The following is a 22,982-nucleotide window of genomic DNA, read 5'->3' on the forward strand; positions in this document are numbered from 1 at the left end:
GGGGGGATGATTCTCTCTTTCCCCCACCCGTTAAAAAGGTTTTTTTTAAAACATCAAATAGTGTCTAGGCAATGAAATACTGAACGATAATCGGCTTTTTTTCTCTGGCCATGGATGTCTTTGAAAAGTAAGACCAATACCAATCAAATCAAAAGCTAAATAAGCTATTTAGTTTACCCTGAAATTACCTAAATAAGTGAACGGTCCCTTTAATAAATATCAGCAATTTATACGAATTGCGGGCAGTGCTATCACTATGTAAGCGAACAAAATTGCCAAACTTTGGTTTCCATACTCTTTATGGTGTAGAATTTTTAAGGCTTTTTCAACACCCGCCCAAATACTTTTGACATAATAAAAAAGCATCATTGAGGCGTCAAATCAATAAAAAATATTTAGCAAAAAAAGTTAGGATTTTACATTTAACAGAAACTGTTTCAGAACCTTCAATTTTTTTCTTTAAAAGCTCATGCTCCAGTAATGGCAAAACATTTAAAATATTGGAAACTGGCTTCGCGCCCATCTTATATTTAAATTGTGAACATGTTCTTTTTGTTTCCATTTTAAAACAAAGAAGAAAAAAAAGAATTAAAATTTTTTTTACAAAATTAAAAACCCTGTGGTCAAGTGATGTCCCCAAAAATTTGGGCCCGATCGGTTCAGCCGTTTTGACGTTTATTGGATACAAACAAACAAACAGACAGACAAACACCCAAACAGACAGACAAGCCAAATTTATATATAGATTTACAAAATAACATATTTGATTATTAAAATGATGTTTAAGATTAATTTTGTCGCTTTCCACGCTTAGGTCTTAAACCAGAAAGCCGTTTCAATCCACACTATATATAGTAACACAGTTCAGTATTATAATCGACTCTTCGCCTTCAACATTCAAGTTACGAAAATTCAAGTAATAATATAAAAAATACAATTTGTCATCCAATCTAAAGTTTAAACCTAATATTATGATATTTTGATGGATTAGCGTTTTTTTACTTTACTAGCGTTTTATCTGGTAGCGTTTTATGAGTGTAGCGTTATGAGTGTAGCGTTTTTGTGTTTTGAATCTCAGGATCAATCATTGATCTTGATATATTATGTGGACCTCTTCGTTATCTCATGGTGGTCATACCCTGCAGGGAAAACTTCAATTTGAGAAATCAAGCATTTATTCTCAAAATCAAAAATGCCAACATTGGATATCGAGATCAAGTGTTCAAGATTATTGATACTCCATACAATAGTTCCTATCTTTCAGTTTTTTTTACATAAAAATACTATTTAAGCAAATATTTTGAAAATTAGGTCAAATAATTGCAATGTGAATGCAGCATGGAGCAGCAGGGGATAAATAGAAAGTATTTATTTTCAAGAATTTGTAAAATGTGTGAGTAATTGGGCGAAAACCAATAATAAGGGAGGAATTGTTTTACTAGGAACTGATATCTAAAGCTCTGCGGGGGGTGGGGGGGTCATTTGATGAAAAATTCAATAGACTAAACAATTTTTTAAAAAGTTTTATCTTTATCCGCTTATTATCCCATTTTGATATGATTGGGTTAAAAATCAAAACAACCTGCCTTGGTAAGGCGGTTAGTAATGAAAATTTTAAATAAAATTTTAAATAAAATTTGTAATAAAATTTGTAATAAAATTAAAATTTTTGCTTTGAAGGAACAAACATAGATAAAAAGATTTTAAAAATTAAACAGAGAGTAAAAAATACAATTTTTATTTAGAAATGGATTAGGGGGGGGGGGCGGAATATTGTCCCCCCCCCATACAACACCTTTGCATTTCCAATAAATCTTAAAGGACAAATAGGATAGGAAGGCATATTAGTGGCATTCCAGGGAACTCATTTAAAAGATAAAAATGTACTTCTTAAACTGTTTTTAAATTTTAGTGAAAAATGAATTACAGTCCCATGAGTACGAGTACATGATTCAACCCGATAGAAGCATTTATTGGTACTTGTGTAATGGTACCTAATTTGCATTTACTGGTTACAGACATGTCTAGTGCAGCCAGTGTGTAGTGAACCCAATACATTTATGCACACAGTACTGTGGTCTATGTTATATATTAATATTAATCTACATATTGATATTCTGTTAATTGCATACAATATGTGGTCTATGTAATATATTAATATTAATCTACATACTAATATTCTGTTAATTGCATACAATATGTGGTCTATGCAATATATTAATATTAATCTACATACTAATATTCTGTTAATTGCATACAATATGTGGTCTATGTAATATATTAATATTAATCTACAAATTGATATTCTATTAACTGCATACAGTAGGTGGTCTATGCAATATATTAATATCAATCTTCATATTGCTAATCTGTTAATTGCATACAATATGTGGTCTATGCAATATATTAATATTAATCTACATACTAATATTCTGTTAATTGCATACAATAGGTGGTCTATGCAATATATTAATATTAATCTACATATTAATATTCTTTTAATTGCATACAATAGGTGATCTATGTATAATATTCTGTTAATTGCATACAATAGGTGGTCTATGCAATATATTAATATTAATCTACATATTAATATTCTGTTAATTGCATACAATAGGTGATCTATGCAATATATTAATATTAATCTACATATTAATATTCTTTTAATTGCATACAATAGGTGATCTATGTAATATATTATTGTTAATCTACATATTTATCCTCGTTTTCTTAAAATGTGTCGAATTCTGAAAATTACACCTTCTTTTCCTCGGCTGCATAAAAGCCGCAGGTAATTTTTATAGACAAACCACAATCAAAAGATGACCAATTTTTACATAGAAAAGCAAGAACATTTTCTTAAATGTTTAGAGTACCGTTGTGAATTTGGAATGCCTCTTTCTTAAACAGATATAAGATACTAGAAAGGTCACATGAAACCCCAGTAAGAACTTAAAAACCATTTAAAAACCAAGTGTCTTTTTTAAAGTTTAAACATAGTCAATCTAAAAAAATAAGAAGAATTGCACTGCACAGATGTTCGTTTTCTTGAGATTTAATTAAAATTGGAAATTGTATAGGATAAATATGCATTATTTAAAAATAATTGCAATTACTGCAACCTCTGTATTTTTACATGTTTTGGGTTTAAATCTTGTTTAAACATATTTTAACTAGATTGTGGCAGACCTTAACATTTTGCATTCTCAGATAAAAGTTTAAATTTAAAGGGACTGTATGCGTAATTTCAAGTGAGCCTCTATGTAAAGATGGCAATGCTCGATTCACAACAGTATCCTTAAAGGCTTTGTCTGGTCGATCCAGTATAAGTCTTTTAAGTTTGAAAACTGTTTTTCAAATGTTGTTTCTCTTGAGAAAGACTAAAGAAATTGCCAGAATTAAACACTTTCCGAGTCAGAAGAATCGAGTATTGTCTTCTGTGCATGGAGGGTCACTTAAAAATAACGCTAACAGTCACTTAAATCAGCTTTTTATCTTAATCTTGTCAGAGGAGATTCCAAGATTATATACAGGGTTAACCATAAAGGATGAGACTGTAAAGACGACCTAAAACTTTTCAAATATGACAATTCCAGGTTAAATTAAGTCTTATGCATTCAATACACTATAGTTTCAGTAGAAGTAAATATGTCCATTTACTGTTATAGCGCCGATATAAGGATTTATCTCTAATGGGATAATGAGCTAGATAGAAAGATAGATGTTACCGCCATGCAATTTCTATTGGATCAGGCGCTAATGGACTCGGCATACTAGAGTGAATATAGTTTTTTAACGGTGTAATCAACGTTTTGTAAAGAAGTTCTATTTATTGAATATATGGAAACAGACAGTATAAATTACAAGTTGTCTCTGAAGTCTCATTCTTTTTGGGTAACCCTGTACATCCCCCCTTTCCATAATTCTTAACTCAAAGCGAATCATAGTAGTGCATGCTGCAGTGTGCTTCTCAAAAATATTTAGTTTTCTTTTTTTGCGGACATAAGAATAATAAAAGTTAAAAGGTGAGTTTTAAAATTTTCTTTTTATTTAACTGAAAATGAGACTTATAGGGATAGCATCACACCGGACTAACCAGAGTGAGTAGCATTCGGTTTCTTCTATTCGAAATCAAACATGTTTTGGTCTTTAATTTAACAATCATTTACTTTACGGATTTGTTTATGTTATACACTTTCATTCAAAATGCATTTGCCAACAAAAAAGTATTTTACAAAAAAGGCTAAACAAAATATGTTTAATGGGTCAAAGTATGATCTTAAGTCACAGCTTTCTGGAATATTGACAGAACCGTTAAATCCAAGTGGCATAGTGCATACATATAATTTCATGAGAAGTGTTGAAACCTAAATCTTATAAAAAATAGCTTACAGTCCCTTTAAATTATAAATTCTCAAGTCTGTCCAGCTTGAATTGTAAATTCTGCATTAGTTTGGCTTGGACTATATATTTTGGTTTTCCACTTACACTTTTAATTTTTATAAATTTGGCTTGTCTGTTTGGGTGTTTGTCTGTCTGTCTGTTTGTTTGTATCCAATAAACGTCAAAACGGCTGAACAGATCGGGCCCAAATATTTTATGGGACATCACGTGACCACAGGGAAGGTTTATGAATGATAAAAATTAAAAAATGTGTTTAAAGGTTTTTAATTTTGTAAAAATATTTAAATTCTTGAAAATCAGCGAATTCATTTTTTAAAATCCTAAAAATTTTCTTCTTTGTCTTAAAATGTATACAAAAAGAACATGTTCACAATTTAAATAGAAGATGGGCGCGAAGCGCCCCAAAAGCCTAGTTTTAATAATTTATCACAATATTTTCTAACTTAATTGCAACTTTTTGCTAAGATTTTCATCTTGAAGTATTAACATGTTCATAAAATGTTCTCGAGTTGTTGAATTTAATAGTTTAAATATATTTACAGGCAATCTTAAAAAGGCTTAAACGTTTTATCTCCAATATAAAAAAATCTTGTTTCAACTCCAAAATGTCAACGAATATATTCAGCATTTCATATAATTTGATTTAAATATTTCAGTGTTATGGAAAATATTCGTTTCTTTTCAATAATACAAAGTTAAGGGTGGACATTCATTATATTTATAAACAAATATACTTACTTTTGTTATTTTATCCTTAGTGTTAATGAAAATCTAATATTTCACTGAATATCTAACTTTTTCGGTAACTTCAACGCACGTTATTTACTTCCACTTCACTTTTATACCAATTTTCTCTTAGAAAACGTATTTTTGTGTGCTGGGTAGGTTTTTCTGTTTTCCTTGGGTAATATCAATTTTTGGTCTGTTGGGTAATTTCGATTTTTTGTTTGCTGGATTATTTGAATATTTTGTTTACTGGGTTATTTATATATTTTGTTTGCTGGGTAAGGTCTGAGGCCAGGGGGGAAAAATAAGTTCACATGCTGAGGACATATAAAGCACACTACTGAACCTAGTGGAGAAAGCTGGTAATTGTAAGGACAGAAACAGGGAGGATTTCAGGGGTTTTAAGGGATATTTCAGGGGGTTTAGGGAACATTGTAGGGGTTTTCGTGGATATTTAAGTAGTTATAGTGGATATTTCAGGGGTGTAAAGGATATTTTAGGGGTTTCGAGGATATTTCAGGGGTTTCGGGTATATTTCTGGGGTTTCGAGGATATTTCTGGTTTTTTACGATGTTTTAGGGGTTAGAGGATATTTCAGGGGTTTAAGGGGATATTTCAGGTAAAATTTATGGGGTTGGGTGATTTTTCCGGGAATTGGAGATATATAGGGTTTAGATAACATTTCAGGGGGTTTAGAGGATTAATTAGAGGGTTTAGAGGATTAATCGGGGGGTTTAGAGGATTAATCAGGGGGTTTAGAGGATTAACCAGGCGATTTAGAGGATTAATCAGGGGGGTTAGAGGATTAATCAGGCGATTTAGAGGATACTTTAGATTTTTTTTAATGTAGTGGATATTAAAGGAGATAGAGAATAAGGTTTAGAGGATATCAAATTCGTTTAGTTGATATTTAGGAGCATTAACGTAAGTTAGAATGGGTATGCATAGATAATTTGTTGAAAATCCACAGGCAACACCGGGCCCTTGAGCTTAAATCATAATCTAATTCTAAGTACAGGTATACGGGTGAAGCAACTATAACAGTGAATAATAATGATGAAAACCTGGGCAACGTCGGATATTATTACTAAAGCTACTAACTTATATTTAATTACGTGAGATAAAAATGTTTAAAAATGAAAGTTAAAAATAATTCTTTAAGTGATACTTTTACCTTTAACATGTCCCACCCTTCATATTTACCTTTAACATTTCCCACCCTTCATATTTACCTTTAACATTTCCCACCCTTCATATTTACATCTATCTATCTGTCTATCTATCTATCTATCTATCTATCTATCTATCTATCTATCTATCTATCTATCTATCTATCTATCTATCTTTCTATCTATCTTTCAAACTATCAAACTATCTTTCTATTTATCTATCTATCTATCTATCAAAAGTTTAAAAATGCATGCAAATTGTGTGTTTATACACTTGACTTGTATTATTTGAAAATGTACATATTTTGTTTTAAAATCTTGGTCAACCGAACCGAGTTCTTAACTTTTGCAACAAATAATTTTACAAAAATATTAGCGTAGATATTTCCAGTTAAAAGCTTATTATATCTCTTTCACTCATTCATGTTTTCCTTGTACTCCTTGTACAGTTGTACAGTTGTAAAGTTGTACAGTTATACAGTTATACAGTTATACAGTTATACAGTTGTACAGTTGTACAGTTGTACAGTTGTACAGTTGTACAGTTGTACAGTTGTACAGTTGTACAGTTGTACAGTTGTACAGTTGTACTGTTGTACAGTTGTACTGTTGTACTGTTGTACAGTTGTACTGTTGTACAGTTGTACAGTTGTACAGTTGTTTATGGCCTATAAAATTAGAAAAGGATTAGCGTACAGCATCACTCTATGCACTATAACTTCGTTGGACACAACATACAATTATATCGACATACAACGGAAAAGCAATTTATAGTATTTACATGTGTAACGGATTAGAAGATAATTAAATGAAAGATGGAATGTAGGTGAATGTTCAATCTTAAGTAAAATGTATAAAAAGTAAGAAAAATGACCAATATCTATCTATCTATCTAGAAGGATAAATAAGACATAGGGGCGGGGGGGGGGGGGTTTCCCTCACTTTTGACATTTACCTTTGTCGGACTGTTTTCTTTGAAGTTTTGCAAATCCGTGAATTTAGTTTCCGTCTGTAATACTTCACTTCGGCGACGAAAGTTTTTGTTTTGATTGAACTGATCGTTGATGTACATATCGTTAATTTGTTGTACTCGACTTGTATCATTAAATACATTCTCACTGAACTTTATATCCCTGCACACATGTTTAAAGTCAGGCTCAAAACGGGTAGGAAACGGCTAAACCAAAAACAAAAGACATTCACAATAAAATTGCCATGTAAAACAAGTTGGAATAAAATATTCGTTTTTGCTCAAATTAAATAAATTCTATTTTGGGTTTTCTGTTAGAGTGACATGCAGATTTGTGGTGCACAGGCAAAAAGGAAAAATTGTGAAAATGAACATGTCACTTTTTAATGGAGGGTCCCTAAAAATACGCATATAGTCTTTTTAAAATAGAAAAAAACCTGTTTAATGAATTTATATCATTAAACAAAGTGTTCAGTGGAGCCGTAAAAAATCTAATAAAACACATTTTCGGGATGTTTTGAGCCCCCTGCCTGACAAAGGAAGTGTTCTGTACAGTTGCCTGGTTTATGTACAGATCTAGAACCGGTTTTGGATTGTGTACATGTTCAGTTATGTGTTGGTTGATTTCTTGAACAACAAGATTGGGTTTACGGCGTGGTAAAGCTGGTTCTAGTTTAATCGGATTTTCTTGGAAATTAAGTTAAAACTAAAAAGCGCGGTCGGAAAGTTTTGAATACGAAACTTTTCTAATCTTCACAGCGCCTTAACTCGATCGGTACAGGATTAAGTAGTTTGTGGCAATTGTTCTTTTTTGACGTTTTTACCGAAAAAAAACTCTCACAATATATGTATATCTAAAACTAAGTTTTTATAATTTGTAGAACAAAAGATTTGAGTAACTGCTTTCTGAGCGGATTAGAAAAAATGTTAGAAAATTATTTCAAAATTTTAATCCTTCCTTCTGCCATTGTTGTTGATGAATTTCTAAAAATGAGTTTCAAATTTGTTTTCAATTTTGAAAAGTGTGAAATTAGGTTTATGGCTCATTAGGCGAGGTCACACTGGGGGGAATATAGAAAATCATGGGAGATGAAACAGTTTGTTTGTTTTTCATCATTTGGCTTATTCATTTTGTTTAAAAAGTTACTTAACAAATTCTCTTTCAAAATTTCCCCTGTTGATTGGTTAAATTTTGGATTTAAAAGAAACATTACTAAATAGACTCAATTTATGATTTTGAATAGACCAATAAACATTAAACATAGCAATTGTGCAAGGTACAGTGAACACCAACCCATTTCACTTAATAAGTTTATTTTCAAGCAAATGTTTAACCCAATTGCTTTATACAGGGTTACCCACATAGGATCAGACTTCAGAGACGACTGTAAAGAGTTTATATGGTCTGTTTCCTATTATTTCCCTCACGGGCAGCCGTAGTACATTTGAATTTCCGAACCGGGTCAACCATTCCGGTCCCAGTTTGTACCGTACCTAGCGCTATTGACAGGACTAGCCGGTGCAACAAGGTTGACGCGGTCAGACTTTATGTATCATATAGGTTAAATTTACTTTTACTAAAGGGGCAGAGGTGCGTGCCCTGCAACTGTAAACTTATTCTTTTCTTCTCCTAATCTTTGAATAAGCCATATAAAAAGATTATATTCAGGGTAGAAGACTTAATCTAACATTCAAAGACCTTCTGGTCATCTTGACAGTCTCGTGTATTTGTGGTAAACCCTGTAACAGCATAAAATACACGGTAGTCTTCCCATCTTTTATAGTTTCCAATTTAAACTTAGAAGATACCTACAGCCATTAAAAATTTCATTTTATCAATACCAGGTTCTGGATTTAATAAAAAGTATGAACACAAAATAAGGAAAAAAGTACAAAACTATTTTCTCTGTCTCTCTCTATTGCAGAAAAAAACTGTTTATTTTGAAAGATTCCTTGAAAAGTTTGATGTTGCAGTTTCTTGAATTTGTTTCCAAACTTTCTGATAAAAGTCTTTTTGCAGACTCTTCTTTCTTTTCGGTGGAACGGGGGCGGCGAGCGTCGAGTAGTTTTGACCCCCGTTAGACTCAGGATTATTTAGAAGATTTTCTAAGGATTTGATTTGATTTTCTGTTGATTTTAACAATAAAGCAAAATCAGGCAACTCTGAATTAGTGCCTATTTGTTCTGAAAGAATTGTTTATTTGACCCCAAGCCCTGTTCTTTAGGACAACTGTTGTTTACTCAAATTTCTAAAATACTAGACAGCTTTACTAACAATGTATGCAAACCGAATTTGCTAAAAACTGCATAAATTGCAAAAGAAATGCAAAACAAGTGCGGGCAAGATGTCAAAAACGATAATTTTCCTAAGTCGGTTGCACTGTGAAACTTATCCGATTCCGCTAAACTTATTCGGTTCCACTTCTTTGCTCTTGCTATTTCAGCAGATTGAAGTCTTAACCGCGGACTTGATTTGTTCGAAAGCAACAATGGGGATTCTGAACGTGAACGTGGTTCTTCAAATGAGAGTGCTACTGTAATGAAAGAACAATTTTGTTGACATAAACTCATCAAAATTTTTTTTTTGGTCATGGTTAATCTTTAAAGTATTTCAGTACTGTTAAATCTCGATTATAAATAAAAAATGTTGATCTACGTTTACTTGACTGTGAAGTTTAATTTTTTACATATGATACTCTTTAATAAAAAATTGATTGAAGGAAAAAATATGACCAGTCAAGTCTGTTAAAGGGACTGTATAAGCATAATTTTCTCCATGCAAAGATTAAAATGCCCTTGTTTTAAATGTTCCAAATGAATCCTAAAAAATTCTCCACAATACTACTTTCTCAGTTCAACTTTCATACATTGCCGGTCACACCCTTTAATAATATTTCTTTCGTTTTTTATTATCATAACTTTTTGTTTTTCTGAGACACCCTCTGTGATTTTTTTTTTTTCTGGTACACCCTGTATAGATTAGTGTTTGGTTTTATTCCGGGACACTCAAGAATGAATTAGAAATTATTTATCATAATTTTAAAATTGACTATTTTCAATTGTGGTTTCTCCACACAAGAGAATTGAACATTTATGTAGCAGGAAAGCAAATATGAATAATCAGAATTAAACACTTTTAAAGGTAGAAAAATGACCAAATCTTATTCAACTAAGTTTTGAGGCTCAATGAAAATTACGCTTACAGTCCCTTTAAACATTAACTTGCTATACTTTATTTAAAGTTTTTTAGTTCATAGTTTCAAGTTCTTTTTTCCTGCATTGATTTCTGTTTGGTTTGGAGCAGATACTGGTTCATACTGGCTCTCCACTGATATATTTCCACAGCTGTTCTGCCCACGTGGTGTATAGAAAACCTGTTCTACCGTACTCTTGTTTCTGCTTTTCTTTCTTCGAGGGGGAACGATTAAACCACTTTGAGTTCGTACAAGACAAGACGCTCTTCAAAATCATTTTGATAAATATTTAAAATAAATAAGTTTTTTTTAGTATTTGAACTTCAATCATCATCAGTATCTTTGAACTAAGATAATGTTCTGTACAAGAACATAATATCGAACATTTCAGAATTGGCTTTGAAATTTAAATTTTACTTTGAATTACTCAAAGAAACCCATTTTGTCATGAATACAAAAATGAATTTTGTTTCCTTTTGGAAGGATCAGCATGAAGGCTTGATCCTGACGCAAACTTTCGTCGTGGGGGAACAATTAATCCACTAACAATGTAATCATTTCAAAGCAAAAAAAAACTATTTTCACTTGATTTTTTGTGAAATTGATTAAATTCTTAAAAGTTTCTAAATTTGGGAGACAAAACAATTTTAAGATTTAAAACTAAGGTCATAAAATGCTAAAAAAAATGGCTGACCTACAAAATAAGACATCTGTAAGACCCAAATACCTAAAATGTTATTTTCCCTGACACCCCATTTCCCCCCACCCCATCTACGGGGTAATAGAGTTGACTATATTGAGCACATCTGATACATTCCTTTGCGATCTGACAATCTCCCGACTTTCTCCACTTCTCAAGCTTCCCTGGAGGTGGCTTTCTCTGCTCGGGAGTCCGAAAGTAGTAAGATCGTAGCAGCTTTCAGTTTTCTCGTAAAAATTCCATTCCCCGGGTTGTCGTCTTTGCTTACGCGGCAAACTGTTTGTCCATAATAAGGGTCGTCTTCGCACTCCGCCGGTCATGGTGGGGTTTGGTTTGGTTGAAAGGGCATGGCATGGTATGAGTGTTTATGCTTTAATTTTACTCCATTTCTATTGGTTTTCACTTGCTACATTTTATTTCTTAAATATGCTTAAGAAAAATCACTGAATATTTGAACTATCATTGAAAAGTCAAAAATGACATTACTATTTCAGTTTGCCTCATTGGACATGCATTTAAACCAACTATAATAATTTTGAGACACTAGATCGAGCTTTGAGCTACAAAATGTATGATTTAAATATTTCGGAAAATACCTTTATTTTTATTAGCGCTCTTTTCTTATAATTAGAATATGAACATTGTCTGTATATTTCTGTTAATCCCTCAAAAGATGAAACTTTAGATGCAATTTAACCAAATTAATTTAGTCTACAGAGCTGAAAACTTTAGAATGGTGGATATTTAGATTAATGCTTGATCCTCTCTTTTTCATAATATCGAGACTAACCTAATCTGGTTGTACTTGTATCCTGAAAAGTGTATTAAATTCAACCAATCAGAGTCGCGTATATGAAGCCGATAAAGATAAAGAAAGAACGGTTTAAGAAGAAAATCAAAAGTGTGTCTATTGGATACTCAGATTAAGTAATCGGGATTAAGGATATCTCATTCTAAAGTTTTCAGCTCAGGTTAACTGGCGCTGTTAACTTATTTTAATTCAATCTTCAGATCTATATAATCAAAAGCTTTAAAGTCGTCATTAATGTTTGATCCTTTATGGGCAACTTTATCCCTTCAAAAAAAGCATTCTTAACATTATATTTTAACTCTAGTTGTTCTTCCGCAGTGTTTTTTTAAATCACTTCAAAAAAGAGATTTTTAATACTTAAGAATCAGTGAACTAGACACAAGGTGAACATCAAATGAATGCGACTTTACTGGTACAACTTTGTGACCTCGTGGCTTCTGAAGTTATGATTTTATGCACAAGAATGAGAAAAGAAAATTTATCTGGTTACGTATAAGAAATTTAAACATATTTATTCTTTTTAATACAGGGTGTCCCACATCAAATTAGACCGCGTCGATGGGTCTAAATTACGATCTGGGGAACGAATCAGAAAAGCTAAGAAGAATGAATAATTTTGAAAAATTGAACAAGTCTAATCGAATTTTTTGTTGTTGCAGAAAATGCTAGATTTTTGTGTATTATGTGCGTATTTTGGCATTAAAGATTGGAGATAATCTAATATGATATGGGACGCTCTGTAGTTCTTCAATAAGGGGGGTCATGATTGAAAAGATATCACTTTGTCCCAAGCTTTATAGCACTGCGAACCAAAATAATGGTGTTATGAATAGTTATTATAAACTTAGGATAAAAACTCCTAAGTAAGAATACAATATTAATATTAATGTAACAGTGGGCGAGTTTTGTTGATCTTTTACGATCAGCAATTCAAGGATTTTTTGGATCGCTGAGATCATAGCTACCAAGGGGAATCATGCCCCCTTTCCCCCCCTCCCCTCNGTTTAGTGTATACTGTACAGTATGTATATATTGTTTAGTGTATACTGTACAGTATGTATATATTGTTTAGTGTATACTGTACAGTATGTATATATTGTTTAGTGTATACTGTACAGTATGTATATATTGTTTAGTGTATACTGTACAGTATGTATATATTGTTTAGTGTATACTGTACAGTATGTATATATTGTTTAGTGTATACTGTACAGTATGTATATATTGTTTAGTGTATACTGTACAGTATGTATATATTGTATAGTGTATACTGTACAGTATGTATATATTGTATAGTGTATACTGTACAGTATGTATATATTGTTTAGTGTATACTGTACAGTATGCAACAATATATTATGTGTTTATGGTCTACTACTAGTCCTACTGGATCGAGTGCCCCGTATTGGCCAGGTTTTATATTATTATGCATAGACATTAACTCCCGTTGTTTACTAACGCTTGGTTTTAAACCATGATTTTAGCCCAGCGATGCCCGTGGAATTTCCAAAATTTCCTTTTTTAGTCTATGTAACCTCTGGGAAACCCATGAGTTCCCTCAACAAACTTCAGTCAATTTGGTTCAGCCATAGTGAACATATAAATATGTATATAAATATATATATATAGATAGAGACATAAACTTTAATTCAATATTCTCCTACCTCGTCATCATAAGTATGTGAATCCATGATGGTGGGTTCTAATTCATCCTCATCTCCAGATACTGGAGGAGAGGGTTTCTACAAAGAAAAAAAGTTAACTAATTAAGTGGCGCCGCAGTCCGCAAGCAACATTTTTTGAATGCATTGGAAAAATAAAATAAAAAGGACTAGAACTTGTCCCATCTCTCTAGTTGCGCCCCAAATTTTTCCAGTATGAGAACGTACGTCCTTCCCCCCCCCCTAAAAAAATGCTTAAACTTAGTTAATGCCTATTTCACAGTAATTTTTCATATTTTCAAATTGTAAATTGTAATTTTGATTTGTTAAATGTTGAAAATATATTTTTTTATCTAGCTTTAAAACCTAGCTTTGCCTTGAAGTCGAAACTAAACTAAGAACATTCCCGTGTTTCTACCGTGTTACCCAATCAAAATTTGAGGCAAAGCTGTCAAGGGGTTCATGAGTTATGATCGGACTCAGGAAACTTTATTAATATTTTCTACCTTTATCCAAGTACCAAGTGTAGAAGTTGTTCTTGGAGGAGGTTTTTCTTCAAGAAGTGGAACATCGGGATAGTAGGCTGAAACCAAACCAAATATTATCAGGATAATAGGCTGAAACCAAACCAAATATTATCAGGATAATAGGCTGAAACCAAACCAAATATTATCAGGATAATAGGCTGAAACCAAACCAAATATTATCAGGATAATAGGCTGAAACCAAACCAAATATTATCAGGATAATAGGCTGAAACCAAACCAAATATTATCAGGATAATAGGCTGAAACCAAACCAAATATTATCAGGATAATAGGCTGAAACCAAACCAAATATTTAGATTCAAATCATGCTGATGCATGGTTTCAAGCAAATATTTATACTTTTGAAATATCAAAGGTCTACAACTACTTACTTTGTAGTTCAACTCCAGGGAAAGGTTGAACTACATACTTTGTGGTTCAGCTTCAGGAAAGGGTTGAACTACTTATTTTGTGATAAGCTCCAAGAAAGGGTGGAAATACTTACTTTGTGGCTCAACTCCAGGAAAAGGGTTGAACTACTTACTTTGTGGTTCAGCTCCAGGGAAGGGTTGAACTACTTACTTTGTGGTTCAGCTCCAGGAAAGGGTTGAACTTCTAAAAGACGATGTAAAGAGAGAAGAGTGGGTTGTTTTCTCTCCAGAAGGCTCGTCACCTTAAGTCATATCTTGAAAACACTATTAACATACAGTGGTAGGCGATTATATCAATACAGCAAAGACGACTTTTTTATTTAGGTTTTGACAGTTAACAAGCTTTTTTTCGAATTACAAGTTTACAAGTAATCAAAGAGAAGCTTTTTTAATTGACAGCTTCTCTTGAATTCTATGTTTATGTGTATCCATGCTGTTTAAAAGCTAGATATACAACAAAATTTAAATCGAAAGTCGTCTTCATTGTATTGATAAAATCGCCTACCACTGTAGACCTGTATTTTGCTTCCAAACCAACTTTAATGGATCAGTAAAACTGTGGAATAGAAAGACGACTGTTAGACTCAGCTTATGCTTTTAGATACAGTGAAACCCTTAATAACGAATACATCGGAAGAATTTATCAAATGTCGTCTTGACAATTTTTCAATGAGTTTTATACTATATTAAGTAAGTTTCAGCAATTGCGAAAATAAATAAATAGCCATGAATATGCGGGAACAGTTATAAAGAGTTCCATATAATCATTTAATTAAAAAATTAACTATCTGCAACATTCCATTATCAGAAAGTGACATTTGATGAATTCTTTCGATCTATTCGTTATTAAGGGTTTCACTGTAGTTCATGAATATAAAACCCAGCAATTGTGCAGAATATACATCTCTATTTCAAATTGTGAAGAATATACAACTCTATTTCAAATTGTGTAGAATATACAACTCTATTTCAAATTGTGCAGAATATACAACTCTATTTCAAATTGTGTAGAATATACAACTCTATTTCAAATTGTGCAGAATATACAACTCTATTTCAAATTGTGCAGATTATACAACTCTATTTCAAATTGGGCAGATTATACAACTCCATTTCAAATTGTGCAGAATATACAACTCTATTTCAAATTGTGATTACTTAGATAAAAGTCAGTAGATATTTAGAATCTGTGGAATTTTGTATGATTTCATAAATGTAACTGTAGACATTTGACATTTCAAATTATGAATTCTGCTGGACAAAATAGTCAGAATTTGAAATATCAAAGATAATCTGGATGCATATTAGAGTTTGAGCCGAGTAGTCAGTTACTTCAGTTTAACTATTTTGCTAAACTTCATCTTATTCAAAAGGTCTAAACTCTGCACTGATTTAGATTTTACTACGCAGCTGGGAGCTAAGGCATTCGCACCCTCTCTATGCCGAGTAGTGCAGATCCTTTTCAGTTCCATAGGATTACTACTATTCATGATCCTACCGAAGCTACCCAGATCCTTTTTAGTTCCATAGGATTACTACTATTCATGATCCTACCGGAGCTACCCAGATCCTATTCAGTTCCATGTGATTACTACTGTTCATGATCCTACCGGAGCTACCTAGATTCTTTTTCAGTTCCATAGGATTACTACTATTCATGATCCTACCGGAGCTACCAAGATTCTTTTCTGTTCCATAGGATTACTACTAATCATGATCCTACCGGAGCTACCCAGATCCTATTCAGTTCTATAGGATTACTACTATTCATGATCCTACCGGAGCTACCCAGATCCTATTCAGTTCCATAGGATTACTACTATTCATGATCCTACAGAAGCTACTAGCTATACCTGGGGTATTGTAGAGCAAACCCTGTATACTCTGTATATCCTAAGGATTCAAGAATCTCACTTCCACCCTAAATCAAATTCATTATTAAACTAGCTCAAGTGCCCGGCCTTGCCCAGGTTACTCATAATTACTATATACTCCCGCTGTTTACCCGCGCCTGGTCTTAAATTACGATTTTAGCTTATTTCCCCATATACAAGTCGACCCACTCAACTTATAAGCTTAAAACCATGCTCAGAACCAGATCGATTATCAAGTGCAATAGGTGGCAACAAAGAAATGGACCAATCATACACGCGACGTCACAAGTGTCAAATATAGCAAGGAAAACGAAATCACATTAGTTGACATGTTTTCCAAGATTAAATAAAAAAGTGTAAAAAAAAGAAAATAAAGAACACAAAATTGCACTTATTTTATCGTAAGATAAGCACTCTTTATTCCGTAATTTTCACTACTAGCCTTAGAGGGCGCTTTGCGCCCATATTCTAAATTTATTGTGATTATGTTCTCTTTGTGTACATCGTAAAACAAAACAAAAATAATTCGCGGATTTTCACAAAAAATTTCGTGGATTTTCAAAATTTTCAAAAATTTAATGAAGATCGAATTTTGATGGAGACAAATATTTGACATTTTGATCATTCATAAACCTTCCCTGGGGTCCCTAGATGTCCCACAAAAATTTGGGCCTGATCGCATCAGCCGTTTTGACGTTTATTGGATACAAACAGACAGACAAACGAACAGACAGACAAGCCAAATTTATATATAGATTATTAATAATTTTGTAGGACGCAAAAACTAAGAAGACACTTGTGACGTCAGAACACAGAACACAGAGTGTGTACAAATTCTACGTTGCCGTACTTGGCTCAGAACAGTCCCGTGGTTCTCCCAAGTTATTTTAAATAAAAAATAAAGATACTGGGCATAGAGATATTAGAGATACTGGACATAGAGATAGATAAACTATGCTTAGAGATATTAGAGATATTAAACATAAAGATATTAAAGATACTAGACATAAAGATATTAGAGATACTGGACATATTAATGATACATTGAGATATTTGAGATACTAAAAATAGAGATCTAGAGATACTGGAAATAGAGATATTATAAATACTGGACATAGAAATATCAAAGATACTGGACATTGATATATTAGAGATACTAAACAATAGACATAGAGATATTAATTCTGAATTCAAGCTTTGAAAATTAGTTTAGATTAGATTATATTAGATTATATCAGATTAGATTAGATTAGATTAGATTAGATTTGATTAGATTAGATTAGATTTTTTAGAATTAGAGATTCTGACTAAAGACGAATTTGAGTATAGAGTATAAAGGTGTGCTAAAAATTGAATTAAAACAATATATAAGTTTTTTACATAAAAATGTTAATAGCAATATTTCGTACAGCACACCACTGTAAACTCAGGTTCTTTTCGAGTACCGGGCTGAAATTCAAGCAGCTGGAGCAAGCTGTACACTCAGACTGTACAGTACAAACACAGATCTTATAAGGCAAAGCGGGACAGTACGCCAAATGAATGATTCCCTTCTAGTTAAATGTTATGTGGCACAAACACTAAAGAAAATTAAAAACAAAATTTTTACGTTTTATAGTTTTACCTATTCTCGCAAGCTGACACATGGCCTCAGCTAGAGTCTCCAGGGACACTCCATCCTTTTACAATCAATCAATTAATCAATAAAGCAATAAATCAATTAATAAATCAATCAATTTATCAATAAAGCAATCAATTTATCAATAAATCAATCAATTTATCAATAAAGCAATCAATATATCAATAAAGCAATCAATTTATCAATAAAGCAATTAATTTATCAATAAATCAATTATTTTATCAATAAAGCAATCAATTTATCAATAAAGCAATCAATTTATCAATAAATCAATCATTTTATCAATAAAGCAATCAATTTATCAATAAATCAATCCATACATCATTAAATCAATCAAGCCATCATTAAATCAATCCATCCATCATTAAATCAATCAATTAATCGGGATCGAAAAGTTCAGAAAAAAATTCATTTTATGGAAAAAAGCATTCGATTTATAATTTTACATCATTCAATACATCATTATATTCATTCAATTTATCATAAATAAATCATTTAATTTGCAGTTAAACTATTTTAGAAGTTGTTTCTTTGAGCAGCAACATTTTTGAAAACTAGAATGCAGCATTGCTTAAATAATGAGAGAAGTCTTTACATCCGGCATTTACATTCGGTTTTTACATCCAGCATTTACATCCGGCATTTACATCCGGCATTTACATCCGGCATTTACATCCAGTATTTATATCCGGCATTTACATCCGGCATTTACATCCGCTATTTACATCCGGTATTTACATCCGGCATTTACATCCGGCATTTACATCCGGTATTTACATCCGGTATTTACATCCGGTATTTACATCCGGCATTTACATCCAGAATTTACATCCGGTATTTAAATCCGGCATTTACATCCGGCATTTACATCCGGCATTTTCCGTTTTATATTTGATAAGAATCAATAGATTAATGAACAAATTAACCAATCTTTTTCTTGTTCAATCTACTTATGAAGTATAAAATGATTAAATCAAATAGTTAATTTAAAAGTGATCAATAGATTTATCTTACAATGTTTTCATATTTAATAATACCTTTTTATTTCTTTTTAACAAATCCGCTAATCTCATCATATGATATTTTTCCTTAAAAAAATGATAATGAAAAATACATAAACTTTAAATTTAACTTATAAACACTCTTTTTTAAAAGAGAAGAATTTAAATTCACAATTGTACAAACTAATTTAAATTCACAATCGTACAAACTTAAATATATATGAAAGTATTTCAAATTTAAAAACGTTAAGTTTGGACTGAAGAAAAGCATTTGATAGCGAGAGCTTCAGTTTCTTAACATCTGAACTTCTTCTTTAAAAGAATATAACTTCTGGACAGACAATCTTATTTTGTAGAATATAATCCTTGAAAGATACAACCTTTAAACTGACAATCCTATTTTTAGAATACAGTTCTTGGAAGATACTAACCTTTAAACTGACAATTCTATGTTGTAAATTATAGTCCTTGGAAGATACTTTCTTCTAAACTGACAATCCTATTTTGTAGAGTATAGTCCTTGGAAAATACTAACCTCTAAACTGACAATCCTATTCTGTAAATTATAGTCCTTGGAAGATACTATACATTAAACTGGCAATCCTATTTTGTAGAATACAGTCCATGGAAGATACTAACCTTTAAACTGACAATCCTATTTTGTAGAATATAGTCCTTGGAAGATACTAACATTAAACTGGCAATCATATTTTGTAGAATATAGTCTTTGGAAGATACTAACCTCTAAACTGACAATCCTATGTTGTAAATTATAGTCCTTGGAAGATATTTTCTTCTAAACTGACAATCCTATTTTGTAGAGTATAGTCCTTGGAAGATACTAACCTCTAAACTGACAATCCTATTTTGTAAATTATAGTCCTTGGAAGATACTATACATTAAACTGGCAATCCTATTTTGTAGAATACAGTCCTTGGAAGATACTAACTTTTAAACTGACAATCCTATTTTTAGAATATAATCTTTGGGAGGCACTAACCCCTCTAGACTGACAATCCTATTTTGTAGAATACAGTCCATGGAAGATACTAACCTTTAAACTGACAATCCTATTTTGTAAATTATAGTCCTTGGAAGATACTTTCTTCTAAACTGACAATCCTATTTTGTAGAGTATAGTCCTTGGAAGATACAATACATGAAACTAGCAATCCTTTTTTGTAGAATATAGTCTTTGGAAGATACTATACATTAAACTGGCAATCCTATTTTGTAGAATATAGTCCTTGGAAGATACTAACTTTTAAACTGACAATCCTATTTTTAGAATATAATCTTTGGAAGTATACTAACCTTTAAACTGACAATCCTATTTTGTAGAATATAATCCTTGGAAGTATACTAACCTTTAAACTGACAATCCTATTTTGTAGAATATAGTCCTTGGAAGTATACTAACTTTTAAACTGACAATCCTATTCTGTAAATTATAGTCCTTGGAAGACACTTTCTTCTAAACTGACAATCCTATTTTGTAGAATATAGTCCTTGGAAGATACAATACATGAAACTGGCAATCCTATTTTGTAGAATTTAGTCTTTGGAAGATACTAACTTCTAAACTGACAATCCTATTTTGTAGAATAAAGTCTTTGAAAGTATATTAACTTCTAAACTGGCAAACCTATTCAGTATGATATAATCCTTGGAATAAACTGACCTTTAAACTGACAATCCTATTTTGTAGAATAAAGTCCTTGGAAGATACTAACCTCTAAACTGACAATCCTGTTCAGTATGATATAATCCTTGGAAGATACTAACCTCTAAGCTGACAATCCTATTTTGTAGAATATAGTCCTTGAAAGTTCTAACCTCTTAACTGACAATCCTGTTCAGTATGATATAATCCTTGGAATAAACTAACCTCTAAACTAGCTGGACAGGATATAAAGTGCCGAACCATCCGACAGTCCCCTTCAGTAGGATATAGTCCTTGGAAGATACTTGAGAGCAGATCTAGTTTTAAACTCCTGAAAGTAAAACTTTTGTGAAAAGAATAATAACGGCCTTGATCTACAACAGGCACACATATTTTATAAGAAATAACCCAAACAAACATGATTCTTCTCACAACCTTTATACTAACTGCATTTTGATTTTATAGTTTAAACTATCAAAGGTCTACATGACATCAGGTTGTTAATATACAGATAACGGAAATTTAGATGTGGAGACGAGTAATCAAAATTCATTCATCACGCACTGAAATTCAAACTGTTCAGGATCCGAGCCAGTACAAGTATATTCTCGTACCGGCCGGTCTAGTGTAATAATACCATTGGACCAGGCACGTGATATTTAGAAAATATGTTAGGCTGGGGTTTTCTGCACTAGACCTGCTCGTACCAGCATATGCTCGTATACTAGGGGTGGGCAACCTTCCATAAATAAGCCGCAAAAACCGTAAATTTATGGATTGTTAATGAACGGAAAAAACGTTCCAGACATGACCAGTGACCGGGATATTTCATTGCTTTTTTATGTGAACAATGGATCCCATGTCAGGCTTCGACATCTGTCTTTTGTTTACTTTACAGCCTAGAGACAGTACACTGTAGTAAAAATATGCGTACACCTCTCAAATAACTATCTATGAATTATAATTCTATGACTAACGGTAACTTTAAAAAAAAAAAAAAACATTTACTAATCAAAACGTTCACATTAACGAACCGTTTGAAAAATGGCTGGACATACCCAAACCCATGCATGATCGGAGCCGGTACAACATGTACTTTTATGCATTTATTCGTACTGTCCAGTCTGAACTACCCAGTGTAGAGTCGACCCAGCACGTTTTATGCAAAAAATGTAGTCTGCTATCATCACAGTGATTATGTAAGGATTGAACTGCAATATGACTAGACACCTACTATTCTCCTGGAGTAGGAGGGGAGGAGGAATATCCCTCTCAACTGCAAGATTATGAAGATCCTCACCTAATATTCTCCTGGAGTAGGAGGAGGGGAGGAATATCTCTCTCAACTGCAAGATTATGAAGATCCTCACCTAATATTCTCCTGGAGTAGGAGGGGAGGAGGAATATCTCTCTCAACTACAAGATTATGAAGATCCTCACCTAATATTCTCCTGGAGTAGGAGGGGAGGAGGAATATCTCTCTCAACTGCAAGATTATGAAGATCCTCACCTAATATTCTCCTGGAGTAGGAGAGGAGGAGGAATATCTCTCTCAACTGTAAGATTATGAAGATCCTCACCTCTCTCAACTGCAAGATTATGAAGATCCTCACCTCTCTCAACTGCAAGATTATGGAGATCCTCACCTAATATTCTCCTGGAGTAGGAGGAGGGGAGGAATATCCCTCTCAACTGCAAGATTATGAAGATCCTCACCTCTCTCAACTGCAAGATTATGGAGATCCTCACCTAATATTCTCCTGGAGTAGGAGGGGAGGAGGAATATCCCTCTCAACTGCAAGATTATGAAGATCCTCCCAAGTGCGACCAGTTCCTAAAGATGCAGAAAACTTTTTGGTATTTTGAAGTTGATGTTTGAACTATAAAAAATTTATTTTGTTGAATATTCTTCTTTTTTTTAAACATTTGTTTTTAACAAACTGTGGTCACAGCTTCTTAAACATTCTTTTTAAATTTCATAATGCATGGTACTTTTTCAGTTTTGACAGAAAATATCAATAATTCTGATCACTCAGTAAATTTTGCTTTTTATTTCAAAGATTTTAAAATGATTAGTTTAAAATCATAGAAAATATTACCTCCACTTTTTGTCATAAACTCGTCAAACATCTCATCCTCCTGTAGTGTAAAAAATATTAATAGGATCGTTAAGGCTGCAGATATAATTGCTCAAAATATGATTGCTAGAAA

The 22,982-nt window shown here is 32.4% G+C and overlaps 2 protein-coding genes across 2 annotated transcripts in view; both read right to left on the bottom strand.

Moving 5' to 3' along the window:
• LOC111708073 (E3 ubiquitin-protein ligase RNF31) overlaps window positions 1–14,731 on the bottom strand; it is a 17,207-nt gene extending 2,476 nt beyond the window's left edge. Inside the window, exons 1-3 of the mRNA XM_023481330.1 lie at window positions 14,707–14,731; window positions 14,142–14,218; window positions 13,639–13,716 (exon numbers count right to left, since the gene is read on the bottom strand). Of these exons, the coding sequence (XP_023337098.1) occupies window positions 13,639–13,665 (27 nt within the window). The 5' untranslated portion in view covers window positions 13,666–13,716; window positions 14,142–14,218; window positions 14,707–14,731. The remainder of the gene's footprint in view (window positions 1–13,638; window positions 13,717–14,141; window positions 14,219–14,706) is intronic.
• Window positions 14,732–16,135: 1,404 nt separating this feature from the next.
• LOC111708067 (uncharacterized) lies at window positions 16,136–22,982 on the bottom strand. The gene is made up of 6 exons (XM_023481319.1): window positions 22,871–22,982; window positions 22,521–22,605; window positions 20,997–21,102; window positions 19,144–19,194; window positions 18,092–18,146; window positions 16,136–16,281 (listed from the first exon to the last, which is right to left on the bottom strand). The coding sequence occupies exons 1-6, from the start codon at window positions 22,899–22,901 to the stop codon at window positions 16,136–16,138; spliced, it is 474 nt and encodes a 157-aa protein (XP_023337087.1). The 5' UTR covers window positions 22,902–22,982.

The sequence above is a fragment of the Eurytemora carolleeae genome, unplaced genomic scaffold (genome assembly GCF_000591075.1).
Source record: "Eurytemora carolleeae unplaced genomic scaffold, Eaff_2.0 scaffold5, whole genome shotgun sequence".
NCBI classification, from domain to species: domain Eukaryota; kingdom Metazoa; phylum Arthropoda; class Copepoda; order Calanoida; family Temoridae; genus Eurytemora; species Eurytemora carolleeae.